Source organism: Branchiostoma lanceolatum, chromosome 10 (genome assembly GCF_035083965.1).
Source record: "Branchiostoma lanceolatum isolate klBraLanc5 chromosome 10, klBraLanc5.hap2, whole genome shotgun sequence".
NCBI classification, from domain to species: domain Eukaryota; kingdom Metazoa; phylum Chordata; class Leptocardii; order Amphioxiformes; family Branchiostomatidae; genus Branchiostoma; species Branchiostoma lanceolatum.
Window position 1 is genome coordinate 2,663,088 of NC_089731.1, and position 22,248 is coordinate 2,685,335.

Below are 22,248 nucleotides of genomic sequence, written 5' to 3' on the forward strand. Positions count from 1 at the left end.
CTACTTGAATAATTTCTTTTACTTGTGTATATCGTTTTTTTGTTAGTTTTCTTAAAGCATTTTAAGTGTACAAAGTTAATTAAGTCACTATTTCAAAATAGTATACTTCTCCTTTCCTGACGTGGACTAATCCATATTGCAAATGGCGACGGTAGAAGTCGAAGTCGAACCACGGAACCCGGAAAGTTGCAAACCTTGCGGAGACATGGCCTCAGACGACCCGGAGCTCGCTATCCTGGGGGAGAAGGTGGACCACAAGCGCTGCCGGTACCCGTACGCCATCGTCTGGACTCCCATCCCGCTACTCACGTGAGTTTGGGTGGTGGTGTTGTGAGGTTGATCTGACATGACAACAAGAGACCACCGACGCGACGTTCAGGAGTGAGCTGGAGGTTTCAGGGGAAATCTCCTTGGAGGGAGGGGTTGGAATTATGATTTATGATTCATACATAACCAAGACTAGCAAGAGAGAAAAAAATGGTTTCAGTCAAGGGAGGGGTTCCATCTCATCTCAGGAGGGATGACACTCTGCCATGATGATGATGATGATGATGATGTCATAACAAGATAAGGTTGCAACTATAATGTAAGGCATATAAAAACATATTTGGGATCCGGCCCCTTTTTAACGAAACAAATATTCAGGGAATTTTTGAATTGCAGATATTTTGATGTAAAAAGATAACAAAACAAGCTATAGTGTCAGTTGACCTAGCCTGGGTGCCATCCTATTTCTACCGGGGCTCCTACACTCGCTACCCTAGTGTTGGAGCCCCGGTAGAAATAGGATGGCACCCAGGCTACAGTTGACCATCTTGTACCGTATCATTTTTGTATCATCATAATCATGATTTTTGAAAAGTCGTTAATATGTTTCTTTTCCTTCTCCGTGAACCCCAGGTGGATGCTCCCCTTTATCGGCCACATGGGCATCGCCATGTCATCTGGGGTCATCAGGGACTTCGCAGGGCCGTACTACGTGTCGGTAAGTAACGCTTCGTCCTTAGTTTTTAGTTTGTACCATAGTACATGTATTTTATTTGTCATCTCTACACCACATTCAAATATCTTTAATTCTGTCGAAGCTTTCATTTAATCTTTCCTGTTCTCATTGTATTTCCATGCAGGAGGATCACATGGCATTTGGAAGACCTACAAAGTAAGTTCCAACAGTCTCTTGTACCAAGTTGGCAAAGTTTGGTTAGATGATTATCCGAAATAATTAGTTTTGAATCAAAATGTAGACTTTTTGAATTTACATAAAGTTTTTACGCAGATGTTTTACTGTGAGCCAGACTTTACTGTCCGATAGTAGGGAGATACTGCTACTAGTGGTGAGTTTAGACATGTCGTTACAAATGTAAATGTTGGGTCTAATGCTGTCTTCCCTTCCACAGATACTGGACCCTGAAGCCTTCTAAAGCAAAGGGAGGAACAAAGGGTTGGGACACAGCAGTGGGGGATGCTTCAGAAGTATACAAACATCGCATGGTTAGTACATGTGTTGGTGTTCTGAACCCTCATGTGTACACTTAGTCCATGGGCCAGACCTCAAAATTTTATCAGTGCCACCTGAGGTGGCAAATTGTTCTTAAGATTTTAAAAAAGTAGGGTGTCTGAGGAATATGTTTTTATATGATAGCCTTAGACACAGAATATATTTCTCAGACACACTACTTATTAAAAATCATAAGGAAAATTTGCTGATATCTCATCTGGCCCATGGACAAACTGGAGTCTTTCATCGATCATCAGAGGTGATGCTGGTAGTTGTCAGGCCTATAGTAAAGAACAGCCACATGGAAGAACCACCACCACCACACCTTCCCTAGATTAAGTCCAGTGGAAGAATAGCAGACAAAATTCCAGCTATAGGTGTATCTCAAATTAAACCCAATAGTAGTGGTGGATATCTGCTGATCTCTTCCCAGCACAACCTGTTCTGTCACAACTGCCAATTCACACCTGAGTCTGATTATTTTAATATCAGCACAGCTAAGATCTATGCACTGTGTAGTTTTTACTAAAAGGTTTCTATATTTGTATGTTAATTTTTCTCACCTACAGCACAGCCTGTTTTATGACAACTTCCAGTTTAACATCTGAGAATGATTATTTTGCTATCTGCACAGCTAAATATTGTAAGTTTGTAGCCATAGTTTTCACAAATTTCTTTATTTTCCACCCCTTCAGCACAACCTGTGTTGTGACAACTGCCACTCCCACGTTGCACTGGCGCTCAACACCATGCAGTACGACAGGAGCATGTCCTGGAACATGGTCAAACTGTGCTTTCTCATGCTGATCTATGGCAGATATGTCAGGTAATGGTACATGTATCTGTATAGCTGATATAACCACTACTCTTTCTCGTAACACACCAAATTCCCAGGTATCCAGGTACTCAGCTCCAAGCAGATGTGTGATTTGTTTTTATTTTGCATGCCCGTTAGGCGCTTGTTTTAATAAGTGGTTTTCTAATATTTCCACTGGAAGGTCTTCTGCGTATCACAAGTTGGTTGGAAATTTTCAGTTATTATGATTGAAGAGAGTCAAATATTACATAATGTGTAAAATGTTGAAATGGACACCTCATTGCATCAGTGTACTAATGTACATCTTCATGAACTTAAGAGCTGAAAATTTTGGTATGCATAAAACCCTCCAGTAAGATTACCAAGACTAACACCAATTCCTTCTGATCATTCCTTTAACGTCTCTGTTCCTCCTTCCAGTGTCTGCGCCTTCCTCAAGACGTGGCTGCCGTTCCTAATCCTGGGCGGAGGTGTTGTCACTCTCGTGCTGCTCGTCTGAACAAGTCATCTTCCACTTTGTGCTACACCAGTCTAATTGGTTTGTTCTTGGATTAGGGAGAATGATGCTGAACTAGGAGATCAACTTGAAAACAGAGTCTGAGGGGAAGGCAAGTAGTAATGGACAACACATTGTACTTGTGCTCAGTCCAGCTCTGACCATTGAGAAAGTCACACACAAGGCAAAACATGTCTAGGTGTGGGCTACAGCATCCTTTCTGAAGATGTGGCACGAGTGTGTACGGTTGGCTTGTGGTTGTCCACTACTACTTGCCTTCTGAGTGTGAGAAGAAGTTTGCACCTTGGTATACACAGTTTCACAGATTCTAGGGGTGAATATTGCCAAATGCAAGTTGTCCTCTCTACCCTCTGTTTCCATCTCGATCACTTGTTAGATTTTTACTTCAAAATTTCAAAAAAGCCAAGAAAATATCGAGTGACTGTACATTTATTAAGGCATTAGCAATGAGGTATCTCTACCATGAAGTAACATGATGTTATAACAGAAAACAAGGCCTCCTTGCAGAAAGTTAAGATATGATAGATCAAGGAGGTTTTATCAGAAAAGGAAGAATATCCTCTTTTGATTTCCAAATTAGTTGCTCTGTAATTGGGGAAATGATTTTCCAAAGTTAGAGTTGGTGTTGTGTACATTGTAAAAGAATAAAATGTATATACATGCATGTGTCTTTTGTTTGAAGAACTATCTACAATTCCTTATGAAATGAATGAAGTGTAAATATCTAAAAGAATATTGCAATAAATGGCTGCAGTTTACCCTAGACGTTGAGTTTGGGTTGCTTGAGTTTCAATTGTTTGTATAGAAATATTGGAAAGAGTAAAACAGTTTGTGTACTTATCTACGTAGTATTAAAATGCTCTATGATATGTGAAACTTTTATTTTATTGAAGCTGCAACAGTACAATAGTTCAGGAGCCCAGACAGCATTGCTGCTTTTGGCACCACATGTTTGGATAGCAGATACAGGATAGTTCATGCATAGCAAATAGAAGGTCTTTATCTGTGGTAAATAATGAATAAAATGTGGGATATTTGAAATCTAATTTTGCATGGTGTATACATATATTTCTCTCTCTTCCTCTCTCCCTTCTGCCCTCTTTTGTACTGTGCCTAGTTGCTAGACTTTATTGGAAGAGTGGAAAAGTCACTATAAGTACTGTCAAGTTTAAACAGCAAAAATAATCATTTAGCTTGAAATAGGATTAATGTTATAGGATTTTTTTTATTAAGGTCATTATATATAATCTTCTATAGAATGTCCTTATTTTAATACACCTCACACACCTACAGCTATGAAATGAATTCAAGGGGAAACTCACAAACCTATAAACCGTTGTCATTCATTGCAGACTTTTCTGAACAAATATTTGAACGCCAGGACATTTGAAGCATAAACTTCAGTTAAAAGTTACAAAACCGAGTGACTACCAGACGATCATTCTGGGGTCGACTTTGAGATTTCTGGTTTTATGTCAACCCATCTGGTGCATTGTGGGTAATCGTAAGTAAGCCGCCATTTTTGAACCCGGATTCGGCCAGGTTTTATGTTTAGATCAGAAATACTTCATTTTCGCTGTAGATGTTCATATTTTGTGTGTAATAGTGTTGTATAAGTTACAGGGATGAGTTAGAGATGACTTTTAGATCTCTTTTCAAGGCTGTAAGCAGACAACGTCCCGTTGTTTTGAGCGAGTCAGTGCGTTACGAACGTTAGCAAATAAGAACTTCCGGGTTCCGCCCACGTACTCGAGATCTGCAAATCCCAAAAGACTTTTCTGAGGAAAGATTTGTCTCGACCCAGACTTACGGACAGAGATGTCGATGACCTTGAGGACCAGACATGTCGGAGGGGACGAGAACCAGGCTCCAAATAAGGTGACAAAATCAGATCATAATTTCTTTACGTTAGAAATGCCCCTACTGGCCCTAGGCTGCCGTCTGGCGGGAAATCTTGTTTGTTGCTGAGAAACTGAAAGTTTTGTCAATATTGTGGGTCGGCATTACTGGGGTAATCCATGTTAATCTCCAAGAAGACAATGGGATCCACAGCGGGACGGTTTCTGACTGCATCATGTGCATGCGCCCAGTGCAAGATCCGTAACGGTTATGCACAGCCCCCTTGGATATCCATGCATATGAGTTTATTTCTTTAGACTAAGAAATTAGACGGTTTACAAATGTATTTCTAAATGAAGAAATAAACCGTCACGATTTTGTCCCAAACGATCTGCTTGGAGATTATGTGTATGCGGAGCTCTTCAAACTAGACTACAGGGAACACTTGCTAGAATTGGTAGAATGTAACAGAAATTGATAAGGTGCAAGTTAAGTTTTAAGTTCATGTTTCTCTTCTCTATATAGGGTTACAAACCACCAATTCTGGGCCCAAAACCCATCCTCAAACCTGTACCTGGTAACCATGGCAACCACAGTAACTATGGCAACCGGTCAACAACAACGACAACAACAACACCCCTGAGACGACCCCCGCTCACCCCGAGGGGACCCCCTCCAGTCAACCTCCCCTACACCCCCCAGGCCTGCCCGCTCCTGACACCCAGGGGGCCCCCTGCAGCTGACCCCCTGCGCACCCCCAACCCCCCTCCGACCCCGACCCCCCTGGGGATGACCCCCCGGGTGCTGGAGGACATCAAGCGGAGGCTGGAGGAGAGACGACAGCAGGCGCTGGACACCCAGGATAAAGTCAGCCCGGTGTTACAGAGACTCAGAGATACCCCAGGTGGACAGGAACTGCCGTGTTTCCTTTTGTTCTGTTTCTTCTGAAACTCAAGATTGTCTTGGCACTGGAGGAACTAAGAGATATCGCTAGGTGTTGGTTACCTCAAAAACTCAAGAGCAAATACCATCTTGTCAGTATACGTAGTCAGTCTTCGGAAGATCTAGTAGTAGTTGAATATCAAGACCCCTTAGCCTAGAAGATTGATCCCTTGCGCTCTTTACTTGCTGCTTCTTCTAAGTTCTATATCCTGTACTATGATTCTTGAAATGTTTGCAAGGGTTTTATTTTCACTGTTTTCATGACACTGCAAATATGCTTCTAACTATCAGTATCACAACTAATTTTGTTTCAACTTCAAACTTATTTAAAAACACAGGGAAACCTCATTTCCCCTTCTTCTTTTTCACCATCTGTCTCCCTCCAGCCCTGAAGACAAAGCAGAGACTGCTGGAAAAGAAGCACCATGCTGCGAAGTCGAACGCGGCGAGCCTGTGCGTTGGCGGCGGTGTGTCGCTCTGGCCACAGATGGATAACATGCGGCTGACGCGCCGGGAAACGGTTGCCCTGACAACGTGGTGCGTCGGGCTCGTCCTGGTGGTGCAGGCGCTCTTCAGCTACCTGCATGGTGAGGGGTCAACTCAGGTCAAGGACATCCTGACGTCATGACCTTGAGTTACATGAAACCTTCTAGCCTATGAGTTATAAACCTTGCAAGACTTGTGAGGTTTATAACTTATGATGCAAGATATAAATGCAGTCCATCCAGTCATATTCCCCATCAGGGACAGTCTTAAGTCTGGCTACCAGTCTTTATAACCCTTATCAGTCTGTGCCTAATCTACCCCCTGCCTGATGCAAAAACAAGCCTAGTATGCAAACTAACGATCAGTCATACCACTGCACATAACAATACTAGTATCAAAATCTCACAAGAAACAAGATGCAAGAATCCATGTACCAAAAATGTCTCCATTTGTATAGACCAGCTAAACACACATTCACACTACCATTGTTTTGCTACAGGTCATGTGATCAGAAAACTGCACATCTTCACCGGTCACCTACGTCGTTTCTATGACGACCACAAGCTGGAGGTCACCCGAGGTCAGGAGCAGTTTGACACGTCTGTCCTCAGGTGGCACACAGACTACAGGAACCTCATGGTGAGACCAACTTCTCCTGTTGTAATCTTAGGTAATATTTCTTTGGGTTCCTGTTCAGCAAGGCTCTTTTGTTTACATGACCATCATCCTCATTTTCATATGTATTGCAACAAACTAACCTCCTTGGACAAACTATTTAAAGCATCATGTTCAGAAAACTGAAAAGGTCAAACTTCAACTTCAAAACTCATCCAGACAGAAATCTTAATGTTAGAAATAGTAAAAGGCAAAAGTTTTAGTCGTGCTGCCTCACCACATTCAAAGTCATATTCTATCCTACGCTGAGGTTGTAGAGAAGGACTACCATCGTATCAACTAGTAAGGAAAGGAAAGGGATCTCGAACCAGTTTAGCTCAAATGAACTCAATGAACAGATGAGCTACTCTTCCACTGGTCGTGACAGAGAAGACAGACGCTATGTACAGTATTTACAGGTTCATTGTACCAAGGAAATTCCCCTTAGCTCTTTTCGACAAGCACAATGAACAGTGGACCACGGCTTAACGTCCCGTCCTAAGGACTGCGATCTGTACGGCCATGATAGGAGCAGCAATGATGTGCCAGTTGCCTATCCTGCTGTCTTACTTACTTACAACTTGTCCCTCAAGAACATGTTTTCCATCCCAACAGGATGCCATAGAGCAGGACTTCCATGTCTCCGTGGGTGGCACTCCTGTGCTATTCCAGCTATTCCTGCTGCTATACTTGCTGTTCCTCTTTCTTAGCCTGGAATCCAGACCTATCATAGCTCCCGAGTCTCTCTCGGGAGCTATAAATTATAATAGGTCTGGATTCCAGGCTACCTCTTTCTTAACTAAAAATTTCTTTCCATTTACACTGATTGATGAAACAGAAAGTGAAAAACTGACTGCAGTGCTGCAGAGTGTCCAGACCACTGTAGCAGAAGCTGACACATTGGATTTGGACTACTACATTTACACTCCTCCTACTGTACAGGACGCCATTGAGAAGGACTTCCATGTGTCCGTGGGCGGGGCCCCTGTGCTGTTTCAGCTGTCCCTCCTGCTGTACCTGCTGGCTGTCCATGTTTTTTAAGCTCACAGCATTAACACTCCATGCCTATTGCCTGTACTGTTATACTATATTCTAAACTCCAACAGGATGCTATAGAGAAGGACTTCCATGTCTCCGTGGGTGGAGCCCCTGTGCTGTTTCAGCTTCCCCTCCTGCTGTACCTGCTGTCCATGTTTTTTAAGCTCACAGCATTAACACTCCATGCCTATTGCCTATACTGTTATACTATATTCTAAACCCCAACAGGATGCCATAGAGAAGGACTTCCATGTGTCTGTTGGTGGGGCCCCTGTGTTGTTCCAGCTGTCCCTGCTGCTGTACCTGCTGTCTATCTGCACCCTGCTGTACTACCTGGGGGACAACATGCTGTCCAAGAGCAAGCTCACACCCAAGAGAATCAAGCTGTGGTAGGGATTTCAACCAATTCCAAACTTTTCTGTGTCACTGTCTCCTGAAAGTCCATATATTTGATGATAGACTGTTACTGTTACTTCCAAAAGTAGGCCTGCGTTGTTCAATGTTAGATAAAGCCACAGTATATATATACTTGTTTGAACAGCAAGAATTAAACTTGGACATATCAAAAATTTATGACTACACAGCACCATTCTATCAAGGAATGATCATGACTCGACCTGCTACTTCAGATGCAGATTCTGGACACAGCTATTGTTATTGTTGTCATTCCTGTACACATGTCTAGAATTGTTTTGCCATTTCAGTTATTTCAATTTGGTCTTGCATTCTAGTGTGTCACTGCTAGTAGTGACCGGTTAGTGTAGACATTGACCACTTCCATGTTGTATTTAGGGTGTCCCTGCTAGTAGTGACCGGTGTGTGGATGTTGCTGACCACTGCCATGTTGTATTTAGGGTGTCCCTGCTAGTAGTGACCGGTGTGTGGACGTTGCTTGGCCTGAAACTGCTGACCACTGCCCAGCACCTGGAGTCCACTGTGGAGACAACCGTGTACCAACTCAGCGAAGAACTGGTCAGTTCAATTCTTTACAGATCAAATCTTCCTTGTAGTAAGTAAAGACAGGAGCATTTTGATGATGTATTTGTACTGTTGTACAATATGTTTATATGTGCGTATGTGTGTGTGTCTATGTGCGTGTGTGTTTGTGTACATGATCATGTGTGTGTGTGTGTGTGTAAAACAACCCTTTTATGGTAGGCAGCAGGCATATATATATGGTTGTCAGGTTTTTTTTCACCCTCTCCCGTTTCATATTGGGATTACACTGCTATACTCGGTCAGTGAAAATGTACCAGAAGGTAGTAAATAGAAAATTTCTTTCTTCTGTGTCTGCAGGGTGACCTGGTCCTCCTTGACCATGACTTGAGCAGGTACCACAGTGTCTTAAGGTACTGGCAGTACCGCTGCACCCCGCCCACCTCACCAGGGGTACTCAGCATCTTAGGAATCCTACAGGTGAGACTGATGTCTTTAAGAATCCATAGTGTCTTTAATAGAATATGAGTCTAAAAATGTTGTGTATTTTTTTCCAGCAAACAGATTGTGAATGTTTCTTTCTTGCTTCTTGTGAACTTTCTTCTGTGAAAGATACTTTTGGGGCATTTTATTTTTACATTTTCAGGTGAGGGATGTGAACTACTACCTGCAGTACTACAGCTTACCTGTCATCACAGCCCTCTGCACACCTGTGGTGAGACTGGTCCTCGCACTGAAACAGGTGTACAGTCCGGCATGAACCTCGCTCACCTGTCAACACACCTGTCATCACAGCCCTCTGCACACCTGTGGTAAGACTGGTCCTGGCCCTGAAGCAAGTGTACAGTCCAGCCTGAACCTCGCTCACCTGTTGTCACACCTGTCAAAACACCTGTCTGCATAGCCCTCTGCACACCTAGGGTAAGACTGGTCCTGGCCTTGAAACATGCATTTAAGACATGTCTAAAGGATAACTGCATGTGTTTTTCATACTCACTATAGCTCGTACTTGGATGGAGTGAACTTTGGCTCTTTGCATCACTTTCAAGGACTTTATGAACTATGTGACTTTTTGTAAAAACTGCTAGCTAGTAACTAAGTCTGGAAAATATGTTGAGCCATACTGACAAATGTTGTCTCACCAAACTATTGTACTACATTATACATGTGTATATACCTGGTTATGTACTGAGAGCTGGTGCAATTACAGAATTGATTTAAGGGTTAACAGAAAAAGAATATTTAAAGATAGAGTGGCAATACTTTTTCTTCAGCTCAAATTTAATTGTGGAAGTGTTATTGTATGTGTGGATGCAAGTTATTTAATTTTCCTTGGGTGAAATGTTGGCATTAGAATTATTTTTCAAGTGCAAGTTATTTATCAACTATAGTTGAAAAACACACTAGTGCAAAATCTGAGGTACTTTTTTCAAACACTTTAAGTTGGAAAGCTGTTGACATATTTATATGACTGTTTAACAATAACTTATTCATATTCTGGTGTCATATAATCACTGTAGACAATCATACCATAGTTAAGTTTACATATTAGTATTCCTCCTAGTATTATTCTTTTGACATTTTTGGTCATGATGACATTGTATTGTTATGATTTTTTGCAGATGCAAGCCATTTGTGTATTGTATTAGGTAAATGCACTGGTATACATGAAAAAGTTACTAATTTATATACAGCTGCATCCTTTTTTATTAACTTATATTTGTAGAATGTTTATCTAAATTGGTGCAACATATTTGATATCTTACAGTAGACATTATTGTATACTCATGAATCTATATTTTATGTGACAATTTTCTAAAGATTCAAATGATTCCAAAGATTCAAATCATTCTTTAAAGTTAAATAATAGCAGTTACAATATGTGCTGTAGACAGCTATATGTTTGTGTTAATGAATTCCAAGGATTTCATTCCTGTCTACAAATAGTATTGACTTTCTTTCAGGTGTTACATAACAAGAACAGTCAAGCAGACCACTTGTATATTACAAAAATAGTTTATTGCACTCTCAGCAGACAGCCTGAATGGCATGTGGAAGTGGTCATGGGAAGCTGGGCCTTGTACAATCAGAAAATTCTCAATAAACCAGAGTATCTCATACACTGTTCTTGTTCTTTGTTACTGTATCAGTGAGACATTAAGGAAGAAATTCACCATCTCAGCATTTTTAACGAAAACCCACTGGACAAAAGCATCTGGAGGTCTCCGCATCCAAAGTGCAAAGACGTCTAACCCCACCCTCGCACAACGGGGAAAAACTGCAGATGTTAAAATGGATAGTGAGGGACTGTGTGATTGAATATATTCCATTTTACATTAAATGAAATGTCTCCATCATTACCTAACCCCTGGGGTTTATGGTCTTTATATTGCACATATAGAATAGGGATGGATCAAGAATATTACCGTGTAGCTCTTATGTACAATCATAAGATTCTCAATAAACCAGAATATTTCATATCCTGAGTATCTCATACACTGTTCTTTGCTAAAGTAGCCTATAGACTAGACAATAGACTATCGGTGTATGTAGCACCTGAAATAGTAGATAACATAGCACCTTAATTAAGAAGGGACAGATTGCATCTATCTCAAGCCTGTTTATAGCTTTCTCTTGTAATGTGATAGTCTTCATCAACAGTCATGTGACAGGAGAACTCCAAGACAAGATCACCGGGTTGAAGAAGAGACTGAGAAAGTCTCGAAAGCTCCTGAAAAGTAGCGAACTTTGTTCTGTCAAGGGTTAAATATTTGTCATGAAAAACATAGGAGTATTGTTTACATTTGATAAATGTGCCCATTATTTGCAAAACGCCAGTCTTCACAGTCTTTACATTGCACATATTACATAGCGATGAAGAGGTGATTAGTGCAGGTGTTTGCCTCACGCCTGCTCGTTTCCATGGCAACCAGGTGTGCTCAGGTGACAGCTGCAGCTGCCTCACACCTGCTGGTTGCCATGGTTCCCAGCTGCAGCCAGGTGTCTGTGTCCGGGTCGTAACACTCAACGGTGTTCAGTGTGACGGGAGCAGCATAGCCTGGGGGGAGGGGACAGTCAGGAATAAATGCTGAGGCAACAGTTAAAGACGAACATCATCGAACTCAAATGAACTTACAGTCAAACCTACACTAGTGACCACCTTTACATAAAGACCACCTGGCCATTGATATACAGTCAAACATGTGCGAATGACCACCTCTACATAAGGGCCAACTGGCCAATGTGATGACCAATTTTTGATGGTCCTATTGACATATGAAGAATCCTATGTATATTGACCGCTTGCCCAAAGGACCATATTTCATCAGTCCCCCAAGTGGTCTTCTTGGGCAGTTTTGAATGTATTTCTGAGGAATGACAAAGGATCGGTTCAAGATTTGTTGCGGGTATATCATTAACTGTTTTACAAAGAAAATTTAAAAATCATGATAATGTTATGAGATCTTTCCATGGATTGCTCAAATTTTTCCCACCTCTGGTGGACGATCGTCCCCCCAGCACGTACAGCATGTTGTTGATGGCGGCTACAGAGGCTCCTGCTCGCGCTGTGGACAGGGGGGCAACCTCCCGCCATTTGTCCTGGGGACGGGGAATAATCACAGCTATGAAGTTACTACAAACTGGATCTACTTAATGTGTACTAGTATATTAGCTTAGCTTATCAATTTAATCTACCATGTATGTTTAAACCAAGTACTGTATATATTTCACTGTTTATGTCACTTACATGTTAGTTAGGTTTATGTTAAATGACCTGTATCTAGCCCCTCGGGGCACGAATGTACAATAAAGGTCTTCTTTCATTATAATGCAAGCCAATTCTGCATGCAGAGCAACTTCAGAACCCCATCATGACCAGTTAACACTCACAGTGCCACCACCACTGCCTCCTTCTAAAGAAAACTCTTGAGAAGCCTGTTTAGCTAGGAGGCCCTTCCTGACCCTAATCTCTCATTATAGATGATAGGATATGAAGTATCTTGTTTTACGATCATCCAAATATTCAATTAACCCACTGGACATCAATGAGCCACCAGGCCATTCAGTGTAATAATATAACCAGCTGCTGCCGCGCTGCGTGCCTGCACAGCTGGTGTGTTATGCCAAACGGCAGTTATACCGGCTATATAAATACAGATACAGACACACTGTACACCCCCAGACTTTCCCCAAGTACACTCCCTAACAAACAGACAAACAAACAAATAAATGCACAATACCTCCACTGGGGAGTACTTCTCCACAGTCCTGAGAGCCTCCTTCTGATCATTCCACCCCCCCACGGCATACAGACACCCCCCCAGCGTCCCCACCCCCACGTATGCTCGACGCTCCTTCATGTCGGGCAGTCGTGTCCAGTCTTGCGTTACGGGGTCGTAGAACTCGGCACTCCTGAGCTCTGACCCCAGGTCACTCATGCCACCCACAACATACAGGAAGCCTGGAGAGGAATGGTGCATGTTGGCTGGTGACAAACTGCAGGCAACACATTTAACATGCTGAACAGAAAATAAAGATTATGTCATGTGTTTGAATGAATCTCTGGATCCATAGTGTGTTGTTAAAATATGAGAAAGAGACTTAACTATTTAAGGTCCAATAATATCAGACTCAAAAAAATCAGGAGGGTGTGAAAAGCTTGATGTAAACTTTGTGTGGGGTTAAAGTTTGTAAATTTTACATGGTTTCTGTTGCCCTTATTCTTGCTCAACCTTCTTGAGCTTGTTACCTTCTTCCATTGAACCCACGTTTTAACAGAACACCCCAGCCAGGTATTTCTGGTGCATCTGAAATCTTACCATCCATCTCCGTAACCCCCATGCAGAACCTCAGGGTCTCTACTCTCCCAACGACCTCCCACTTCTTGACCTCAGGGTCGTATCTTTCGATCGTGTTCCCGATCTCCGACCCGACCCAGCCGCCGATCGCGTAGATCGCGTCCTGAAGAACACAGACGCCAAGTCCACACCTCGGCACGGTCATCACGGACGGGACGATTGTCCAACGGTTCACCGCCGGATCAAAACACTCCACGTTGTCATAGATTAGCGAGTCACTTTCCCCGCCGACCGCGTAGACTTTCCCGTGCAGCACGGCGATCCCGTGCCCGCTGCGGCAGTAGTTCAGCGGCGGGAGGAAGCTCCACCGTTGACTGAACGAGTCGTAACACTCCGCCATGTTGATGGTGTGACTGTCGCTCCACCGTTCCCCCGGAAGTCTCGTGTACCCTCCCGCCACGTACAGAAACTTGCGAGCGTTCCGACGCGGTTTGGCGAACCCAAAGTTTTTCAATGGCCTTAAGATAGGCCTGCCGGGTTTACAGATGATGTTGTAGTCTTCAAACAACTTCTGTAAGACGATCTGGAGACTCAAGTCGGTCAGGACATGCTTCAGGTACTTTGAGAGACACTGGGGAGAAATGAGAGGGAACCTTACGGGAGACAGAATGTCGTAAACAAACCGTCGCCGTTTTGTGACGTCGTACATTATCCATGACATGGCACTGGTGAAGACCTGATACTCGTTTTCCACATGTAGATCCTCGCTGGACAGAAGTTCAGACAGGAGATCCTTGGAGACGTTGAAGAACTCCTCCTCCCGTGTGACCTGGGTGAAGTGGGACTGGATGTAGGCGAGGCTGGCGGAGCAGAGGTCCTCACAGGCGTGTGCCTCCGCGTACATGTAGATCCCGATGGCGTTGGACGGATGGAGCTGGGAGCAAACAAACAAACAAACAAACAAACAAACAGTTGTTTACCTGGATAACTAAGTTCTATGCACACAACCAGTATTTAATCATCTGCCAATGTTTTGGTCACCGTTAAATTGGGACTGCATCACACTGTAACAGTGACACCTACATTGTAGCTGCAGTGAAGTAGAACCAGTCATTATTACCCTGAGGTAAGTGACAGATCAAGGTCAACAAAATGGTGGTAGGTGATCATGTAACGTTACTGGTTGTGTGCAAAAACTTAATTATCTACTAGTAGTGACTTATCAACCTGATTCATAAAGTAGTCATCAGAATGAAGAAAACCAAGAAAGAAACAGCAATGAAGTCTGGTTCTACTGTGACAAGTTCTAATGTCAGTAGAGGGTCTGAGACACTCAGTCTCAAACAAACCTGAGAGCGGAGAAAACTGGTGCAGGCACTGATGACGTCGGGCAGCTGAAACATGTCGGCTGCTGCCAGGAGGTCTTGAACATTGCCGACAGTCACGTCAATGGAACCTGGGGGATGATAACATCATACACTAAACCGTTAACATTTACAGGTACTGTAACATAATTAATGAAACACAATTATTCATTCCCTTTGTAAATGTAACGTTAATTGGCTAGGCATGCAACCATTCAACCAGCTAACCAGTATAAAATAACTAGCCAACCAACCAGGCAACCAACCAACCAGTCAACCATAAACGTTTGCACTTGACTGACCAATCAACTAACCTACCAACCAACAAATCAGACAGTAACCAACTAACCAATTCATCAATTAAATAACCAAAAATCAAGTAGATTTGAAAATAAACAGCCTTCCAGTCAGCTACCACCCAAACAAGTGATCGACAGACACACCCACCAACCAACACACACAAACAAACGCGTTGTTTACCTGTGTACATGAAGTCCAGCAGCATGTTGAACACCTCCGGCTCCACGGCGTGAAGCTCCACCTGTCCTCGGTGCGCCTCGCTCATCCCCCCGCCCAGCATCGCCGCGAAGTACGGGGAACAGGCCACGACCACGGCGCGGTGCACGGGGAACAGCGAGGTCCCAACGCTGAAAAAAACACACACATGACAATACAATCTTTGAATCATTGAAAAGTCTCGATTGAACGATAGCGGTGCACAATCAACATAAATTTTGACCGTGATTCGTTTGACCGTTCTGGGGTTAGGACGTCTCGGTTGGAGCTGCACATGTCATTTGGAAATGACGTAAAATGGGGGTCCCGTGTTCGAGCATAGGGGTGGTAGCAACCCCTCCCTTTAAACATATACCCTGCTAGCAAGGAGACTTGATGACCTATATGTGCAGATATCTAGGCACTTCAACTTCAAGGGTCTGAACGAACGGATATTTTTACCCTGACGTCGGTCCGTTTTACAGAAGAAGAGAAGCTGTTTGGTACCTAAATTCCACGTCGCAGAATTCCCGCCGTCCCCGAAGCTTGTTGAACTGGCTTAGCACGTTTTTGGAGTGCCAGTCGGCGTGGAAATGTAGAGTTTCATCTCCAGTGACGCCTCTACCGCCTCCTGCGGCCGCCATTGTTGTCAACATCTGACACTCTGAATGTGGACCATTCTATTATAGATAAGGGATACTTTGTGAATGAAAATATTAAGATTTTACTTTTATAGCATATTCAAGGCTATTATGTAGCATTTTATGATACAAATAAACAAATCAATGGTAGAAGCGTACTTCTGTGACAATTAATGTTGAACTTTTAGTGCAATTACTACATGGTAAAATATATTCACCCCCGAATCAAATAGTCATATTTAGGTCAAAGGTTGTGGCTTGATAGTTCATTGAACTTTTGAACTTTGAGCACTTATGAAGAAAAGAGTTTCTCATGAACTTCTTACCCTAAAGTTCTTTAAGTGCCCAGATCCACGTCTTAAAGTCTCGCCATGGCTGCAGCGAGTGTCGCGGCTCACATAGTGCCTAAGCAGGAGGTCGTGTCGTTCGTGGAGCGGTGTATGGGGGCGGTGGGAACACCGGTAGCTCACGCCACGGCCCTGGCGCAGGCCCTGATGACCGCCGACTACAGGGGACACTTCAGCCACGGGCTCAACAGGCTTGGTACGTGCCACAAACTCTCGGGTCTGCTGTTATTTTGGGGCAGGAAATCCCATAGTTTATTTCAGAAAACGAAGATCTTGGAGTTTATGTCAGTTTGGGATGCGGCCACGCCCCCTTGTGTGGTGGTTTGTTTATTTGTTTGCCAATTGTTGGAGAGCTCTCCATTTGTGGATCATACACACTTTTGATACTATTTTTATCATAAATCTTCCTGGAGTCGTAATCATAACAAACATATTACATCATTAAACCTATGGTGTAGTGGTTAGCGGTCCTTCCCCGGAATTGCAAGGTTCAGACGAGAGTCCCAGTGTAGATAGCCGTCGGTGTTCTGTATCTTGCTTTGTGCGTCATTGGAGGTACCGTAGTAGTTCAATTAGATATATGGTAAAGGGGTGAAGTCTGCCATCTCTGATTTCCTTGTTTATAATTATCTTACATGTTTGTTTGATTGATGAATATTTCCCATCACCATGATGTCTAAGTCAACTGTGACTTCAACTTTGACATATTACATAACAATACATCGCACAGCGCATATGCAGTTCAAAGCATCAGAACCTAGCCTATCACCTTCCCTTCAGACATGTATGTGCAGGACATCCGGTCCGGTATGACGGTGAAGGATGGAGAACCGACCGTCGTGAACGAGAGGGCGGGGACGGCGTTCGTGAACGGCAACAACCTCCTCGGGCCGGTGGTGTCGAATTTCTGCATGGACCTCGCCATGAGGAAGGCAAAGGATGCTGGGATAGGATGGGTGGTTGCTTGTGGTGAGTTAAAGATTGGCAAAAAAGTTTGTAGAAATTGGTGAAATAAAGTGAAAATTTTATTCAGGAATATTGAATCTTCTTCAGTCACCCTCAACTTATTATTCTAAAATCTAATGGTAAAGGTACAACTGTAGTCCCAAAGTCTGTAGGGGCAGTGCATGGGTTGTTATTGGCCGGAAGGCGGAGCTCCACAACCTTTACCTCCCCAACCAAAGTCAGGTATCCATTTCTAAGCCTTTCCCAAAGACACAAGGTCTAGCCAGTAATGCCAGGAATCAATAGCCTGGTGTTATCAAAACCTGATATAGCTGCAGAGTCCCTTCTGTCCTCTCTTTGGATACTAGGCTAAGGAATATAACCTGTGACCTCTTGATCTTGGGTCTCTTAGTCTATCCACTTGGCCATTCAACGCCACTTCCAGTCTTGTGTCTTAAAGGAGATGCCATATCTTAGACAAAACAAGAAATACCATTCAGTAACCCTGTAGGAAGTGTTATGACATCTTCTTTAATCACTATGCTTTATCTACATTGCAGGGTCGAACCATTACAGCATTGCAGGGTACTACAGTCTGAAGGCTTGTGACCAAGGCTTGGTGGTACGGCCCAGAACATATTGATTTCTGTATCTATTGTTGAATTTGTCTTTAAATAAACTTTCATTTGAAGTATTATATCTTTGCTCATTTATGTAAGGCTGAGCATGTGAGGAAACAATCAGAATATTAATGCCATTAGTTATTGAGAATATGACAGCCTATTGTTGTTGATAATGATTCTTTCAACTGAATAGAATGTAAAAGCTTGTGATGTCATCTGCGTATCTTATGCAGGGCATGTGCTACACCAACACGTCCCCACTGGTGGTGCCGACAAGAGCCAGGAAGGTATGGCAGTTATGTCACAGGTTTATGTAAGGGGTAACTAACAGAGTCATCTGGTAACTATTGTAGTGTTCCTTATGAATTTCTATACATGTATGTAAGAACAAGAGCAATTGGAATAGATAGGTACCGTGCGAACAACACAACGTTGAGCAATATGTATTATGTGAAAATTTAAATCATAGATGGAATTTTGGATGTTTGAAATTTTATAAACACTAGCTAAAAGATGCCTGATAGTTCTACTACTAGTATGTACTCTATGTTGTCTCCTCAGATTTCAAGAATAAAGGAAAAGAGCATATACATGTATATGATGCCCCCTTTATCTTCTCATTTAATTCATGCTGGTCATGTAACCATTTTTCTAGCCTGTTCTGGGTACCAACCCCATCTCCGTGGCCGCCCCTGGGAAGGAGGGCGACAGTTTTGTGTTGGACATGGCGACCTCCACGTGTGCCCTTGGGAAGGTGAGTTATACATGACTGACAGCCGTCAATCATATTTTACCAGTTCATAAAGTGTACTTGAGGAAAACTTGACTTTAGTTCGTAGTTTTGGGGGTCAGGGGAAAAAAACTGTATGCAGTTCCAGAAACGAGACAAGGAAATGGAATAGAATCTGTATTGCAGTAAGTAGATATTTCTCTCAAGGGACACATGTTTCTGTTTTCCCCCAGGTTGAGCTGCACGACAGGAAAGGGCTGCCCATCCCCACCAGTTGGGGAGTGGACTCTGCCGGCAGGGTAATTCACCATCTTCTACATACACTTAACACTTAGGGATGTTCTATTGTAACATTTAAAGGGGGAGGAAGATATAGTTTTATTTTCCTGGAGATATAAACTACTTTCTTCTTGATTTCACATAATGAAGCTAACACAGAGTGATGACCATTTTGTGCAAAGAGTCCATTCTAAACCTTGTTTCTGTTCTTTCCTGCAGGAATCCACTGAACCAAAGCCTGTGTTACAGGGTGGAGGGCTGATGCCACTAGGAGGGTCAGAGGTCACAGGTTTGTACCAAAGGCTAAAGGTCAGAGGTCTTAAATTTATCAAAAGTGCAAGTGTCACTGGGAGGATTATAGGTTATACAGTTGTGTTCTTGCAAGGCTCTGTCTTTTTGTCTTGCCAAAGTGTTTCTGTGATCATCAGATGTGAAACATACTGTTATGAAGCTGGTGTGATATTCCAAAGGGAGTTATACTGGCTGTATAGATACAGAGAATGAATTTTCTTTCTTACTGCAGGAGGGTACAAGGGGTATGGGCTGGCCATGATGGTGGAGCTGTTCTGAGTTTGACCTTGAGTATGTTTGACCTTTCCACAGGAGGGTATAAGGGATACGGGCTGGCCATGATGGTGGAGCTGTTCTGAGTTTGACCTTGAGTATGTTTGACCTTTCCACAGGAGGGTACAAGGGATATGGGCTGGCCATGATGGTGGAGCTGTTCTGTGGGATCCTGAGCGGTGGAGCATACGGGCCGAACGTACGCAGGTGGAAAACTAATGACAGGGTCGCCAACTTGGTGAGTCGTAGTCTTCTGCATGTCAAATCATCATGGGGGTCGAAGTTCTAGTGCTGTCCCTGGTGCTGAAATCCATGTGTTTGCATTGGGAAGATTGCTGAAAATCTCTGGCTCAAACTGGCAAGCCAACCTGGTTATTTGTGATCTTCTGCATGTGAAATTGTCATGGAACTTGTCTGCATGTGAAATAACCAGTGGACTAAGAGTGGGCTGTTTGCATAGCTAGCCCTTTCCCTGGTTCTGAAATCTATGTGTTTGTGAAAGTTATTTTGTGTATTTGATGGTAATGAAACACATGCTGAAATGTACTTGGTTCTTACAAAGCTTTACTTACTTCCCTACCCTGCCTTTTCCAGGGCCAGTGTTTTGTAGCCATCGACCCAGAGGCCTTCGCTCCAGGGTTCCAGGACCGCATGCAGGACATGATGGACTGCTGTAGGAACCTAGAGCCGGTGAGTCTGGGGGAAGTTATGGGGGTAGAGGGAGAGTTTTGGGGGGATGGTTATCCTGCTGTAGTCCCAGGACCGCATGCAGGACATGATGGACTGCTGTAGGAACCTAGAGCCGGTGAGTTTTGGGGAAGTTATGGGGGTAGAGGGAGAGTTTTGGGGGGATGGTTATCCTGCTGTAGTACCAGGACCGCATGCAGGACATGATGGACTGTTGTAGGAACTTAGAACCGGTGAGTCTGGGGGACGTTTTGGGGGTAGAGGGAGAGTTATTGGGGGAGAGTTATCCTGCTGCAGTACCAGGACCGCATGCAAGACTGTTGTAGGAACCCAGAACCGGGAAGTCTGAGGGATGTTACAAATTGACTGATTGACAGCTGTCATGAGTTCCAGGCTGAAGGAGAGACAGAGGTGTTTGATTGACTGATTGTTTGACTGATTGATTGATTGACAGCTGTCGTGCATTACAGGCTGAAGGAGAGACAGAAGTGCTGGTAGCAGGGGACCCAGAGAGGAAACACATGGCCATGTGTGACGCACAGGGAGGGATTCCATATCATGTCAACCAGATTACTCATCTGGTGAGTTATAGTGGGGGTATATCTTGAAGAAATATGTGTACCTTTTACCTGAAGCAGAATCTAAAAACATGCTCATGAAGATTGGTTGATAAGCTTTTCTCTGGTAAAAATCTCTTCCTGTAAGTTTATACTCTATAAAAAAAAGGAAGTACCAAACTTCACTGCCAGAGCTTTTTTTTTAGCCTAAGGCTATTGGCAGGATGATCCTGTCAGCAGTATAAATAATTGCACTGCTGACAGGATCATCCTGTCAGCAGCAAATTTTTCTACTGCTGACAGGATTATCCTGCCAATAGCCTTAGGCTAAAAAAAATCTCTGGCAGTGAAGTTTGGTTTTGAAGAAGTATTTTCTTCCTTTTCCTGCAGCAAGACCTGGCTAAGCAGCTGGAGGTGGAACCCTTGAGGGAGAAGAAGTGAAGCTGAAAGTCTCAAGGTGTTTACAGTTTGCCCTGGTTTAGTGTTCACGGTTTTCTTGGTAACCACCGCAAAAGGCTTGTTCTGTCTTCTACCCTGCTACCACCTTGTTTCAACCGCAAACTAAAAACTACCGCAAACACTCCATTTTCTCCCTACTGTGAAATTAAAACACTGCAAACTTGAATGCATTTACAGTATATAGCTACATAGGCATGTATGTTACAGAATTCAAAATGAGACTTTGAATATGGGCATACGTTTTTCTTCATGCTTACCTCATTTGAAAGTTGACATGTAATTGTAAATTGCTTCTCTCAAACTCTCTTTTAATGTAATAATTTGGTAATTCTTATGAGTTAAAGCCCGGGTTTGATGCTTTCAGGTCTTCCCAGGAACTAAACAGACATCATGAACAGCAAAACCTGCCCAGCTGAGGGCAGATTTCTCATCAGCTGACTCACAGTGAAACAGTCCTGTAACCTGTGCAATAATCATGATCTACCTGTCGACTATAGTTTCCCTATTATGATCTCTTGTGCAAAAATCTTTACACAATCACGAGATGAGGTAGTTTCCATAGAAACTGTGGATTTCTGTAATTTGTAACTAATTGGTATTTGTTATCGTGGTGTATTTGGTGGGTTGTACTTCTTACTATGGAAACCATGTAACAATCCTGACTTGATATTATTGGATTGTAAGGGAAATATTTTATGGAATAAATTAATAAAGCCTCATCATAAACCTCTTTACTATGCTTTGTTTACTTCTCTTGTTTACCTTGCTTGTAACCATGGCAATGACCATGCAGTTAAGTCCTGTTATTCCGCATCAACCTGCTAGGTGGCATTTTAATACAGGTTGGTGTACTGATCAAGTTAGACCATATTACAGCACGGTGTAGTGGGCCAGAATCTACCCGTCCAGAATATACCCAGGTATATTCTGGGCTAGCCCAGATCTAGATTATATCTGGGTATATTCTGGCTTAGCCCAGATTATACCCCAGGGTATAATTTGGCCCAGGGGGGTATAATCTGGGGGCAGGG

General features: G+C 43.1%; 4 protein-coding genes across 4 annotated transcripts; 3 read left to right on the forward strand and 1 right to left on the reverse strand.

Annotated features, from left to right (window-relative positions):
* The first annotated feature begins 120 nt into the window (after nt 1-120).
* LOC136443242 (transmembrane protein 222-like) lies at nt 121-3,398 on the forward strand. The gene is made up of 6 exons (XM_066440403.1): nt 121-309; nt 901-985; nt 1,128-1,159; nt 1,398-1,491; nt 2,194-2,324; nt 2,736-3,398. The coding sequence occupies exons 1-6, from the start codon at nt 143-145 to the stop codon at nt 2,812-2,814; spliced, it is 588 nt and encodes a 195-aa protein (XP_066296500.1). The 5' UTR covers nt 121-142; the 3' UTR covers nt 2,815-3,398.
* Nucleotides 3,399-4,329: 931 nt separating this feature from the next.
* On the forward strand, nt 4,330-9,633 carry LOC136443326 (uncharacterized). The gene is made up of 8 exons (XM_066440516.1): nt 4,330-4,710; nt 5,197-5,575; nt 6,000-6,200; nt 6,599-6,738; nt 8,020-8,180; nt 8,646-8,763; nt 9,088-9,207; nt 9,374-9,633. Exons 1-8 carry the CDS (start codon nt 4,651-4,653, stop codon nt 9,485-9,487), a joined length of 1,293 nt encoding a protein of 430 aa, XP_066296613.1. The 5' UTR covers nt 4,330-4,650; the 3' UTR covers nt 9,488-9,633.
* Nucleotides 9,634-10,735: 1,102 nt separating this feature from the next.
* Nucleotides 10,736-16,064, reverse strand: LOC136443325 (actin-binding protein IPP-like). The gene is made up of 7 exons (XM_066440515.1): nt 15,893-16,064; nt 15,371-15,537; nt 14,876-14,982; nt 13,548-14,460; nt 12,969-13,189; nt 12,222-12,327; nt 10,736-11,785 (listed from the first exon to the last, which is right to left on the reverse strand). Exons 1-7 carry the CDS (start codon nt 16,039-16,041, stop codon nt 11,667-11,669), a joined length of 1,782 nt encoding a protein of 593 aa, XP_066296612.1. The 5' UTR covers nt 16,042-16,064; the 3' UTR covers nt 10,736-11,666.
* Nucleotides 16,065-16,291: 227 nt separating this feature from the next.
* Nucleotides 16,292-21,960, forward strand: LOC136443544 (uncharacterized oxidoreductase YjmC-like). Its single transcript, XM_066440825.1, has 12 exons — nt 16,292-16,569; nt 17,154-17,342; nt 17,879-17,940; nt 18,175-18,228; nt 18,597-18,695; nt 18,905-18,970; nt 19,170-19,239; nt 19,634-19,752; nt 20,109-20,204; nt 20,672-20,782; nt 21,149-21,215; nt 21,582-21,960. Exons 1-11 carry the CDS (start codon nt 16,398-16,400, stop codon nt 21,197-21,199), a joined length of 1,089 nt encoding a protein of 362 aa, XP_066296922.1. The 5' UTR covers nt 16,292-16,397; the 3' UTR covers nt 21,200-21,215; nt 21,582-21,960.
* The last annotated feature ends 288 nt before the right edge of the window (nt 21,961-22,248 follow it).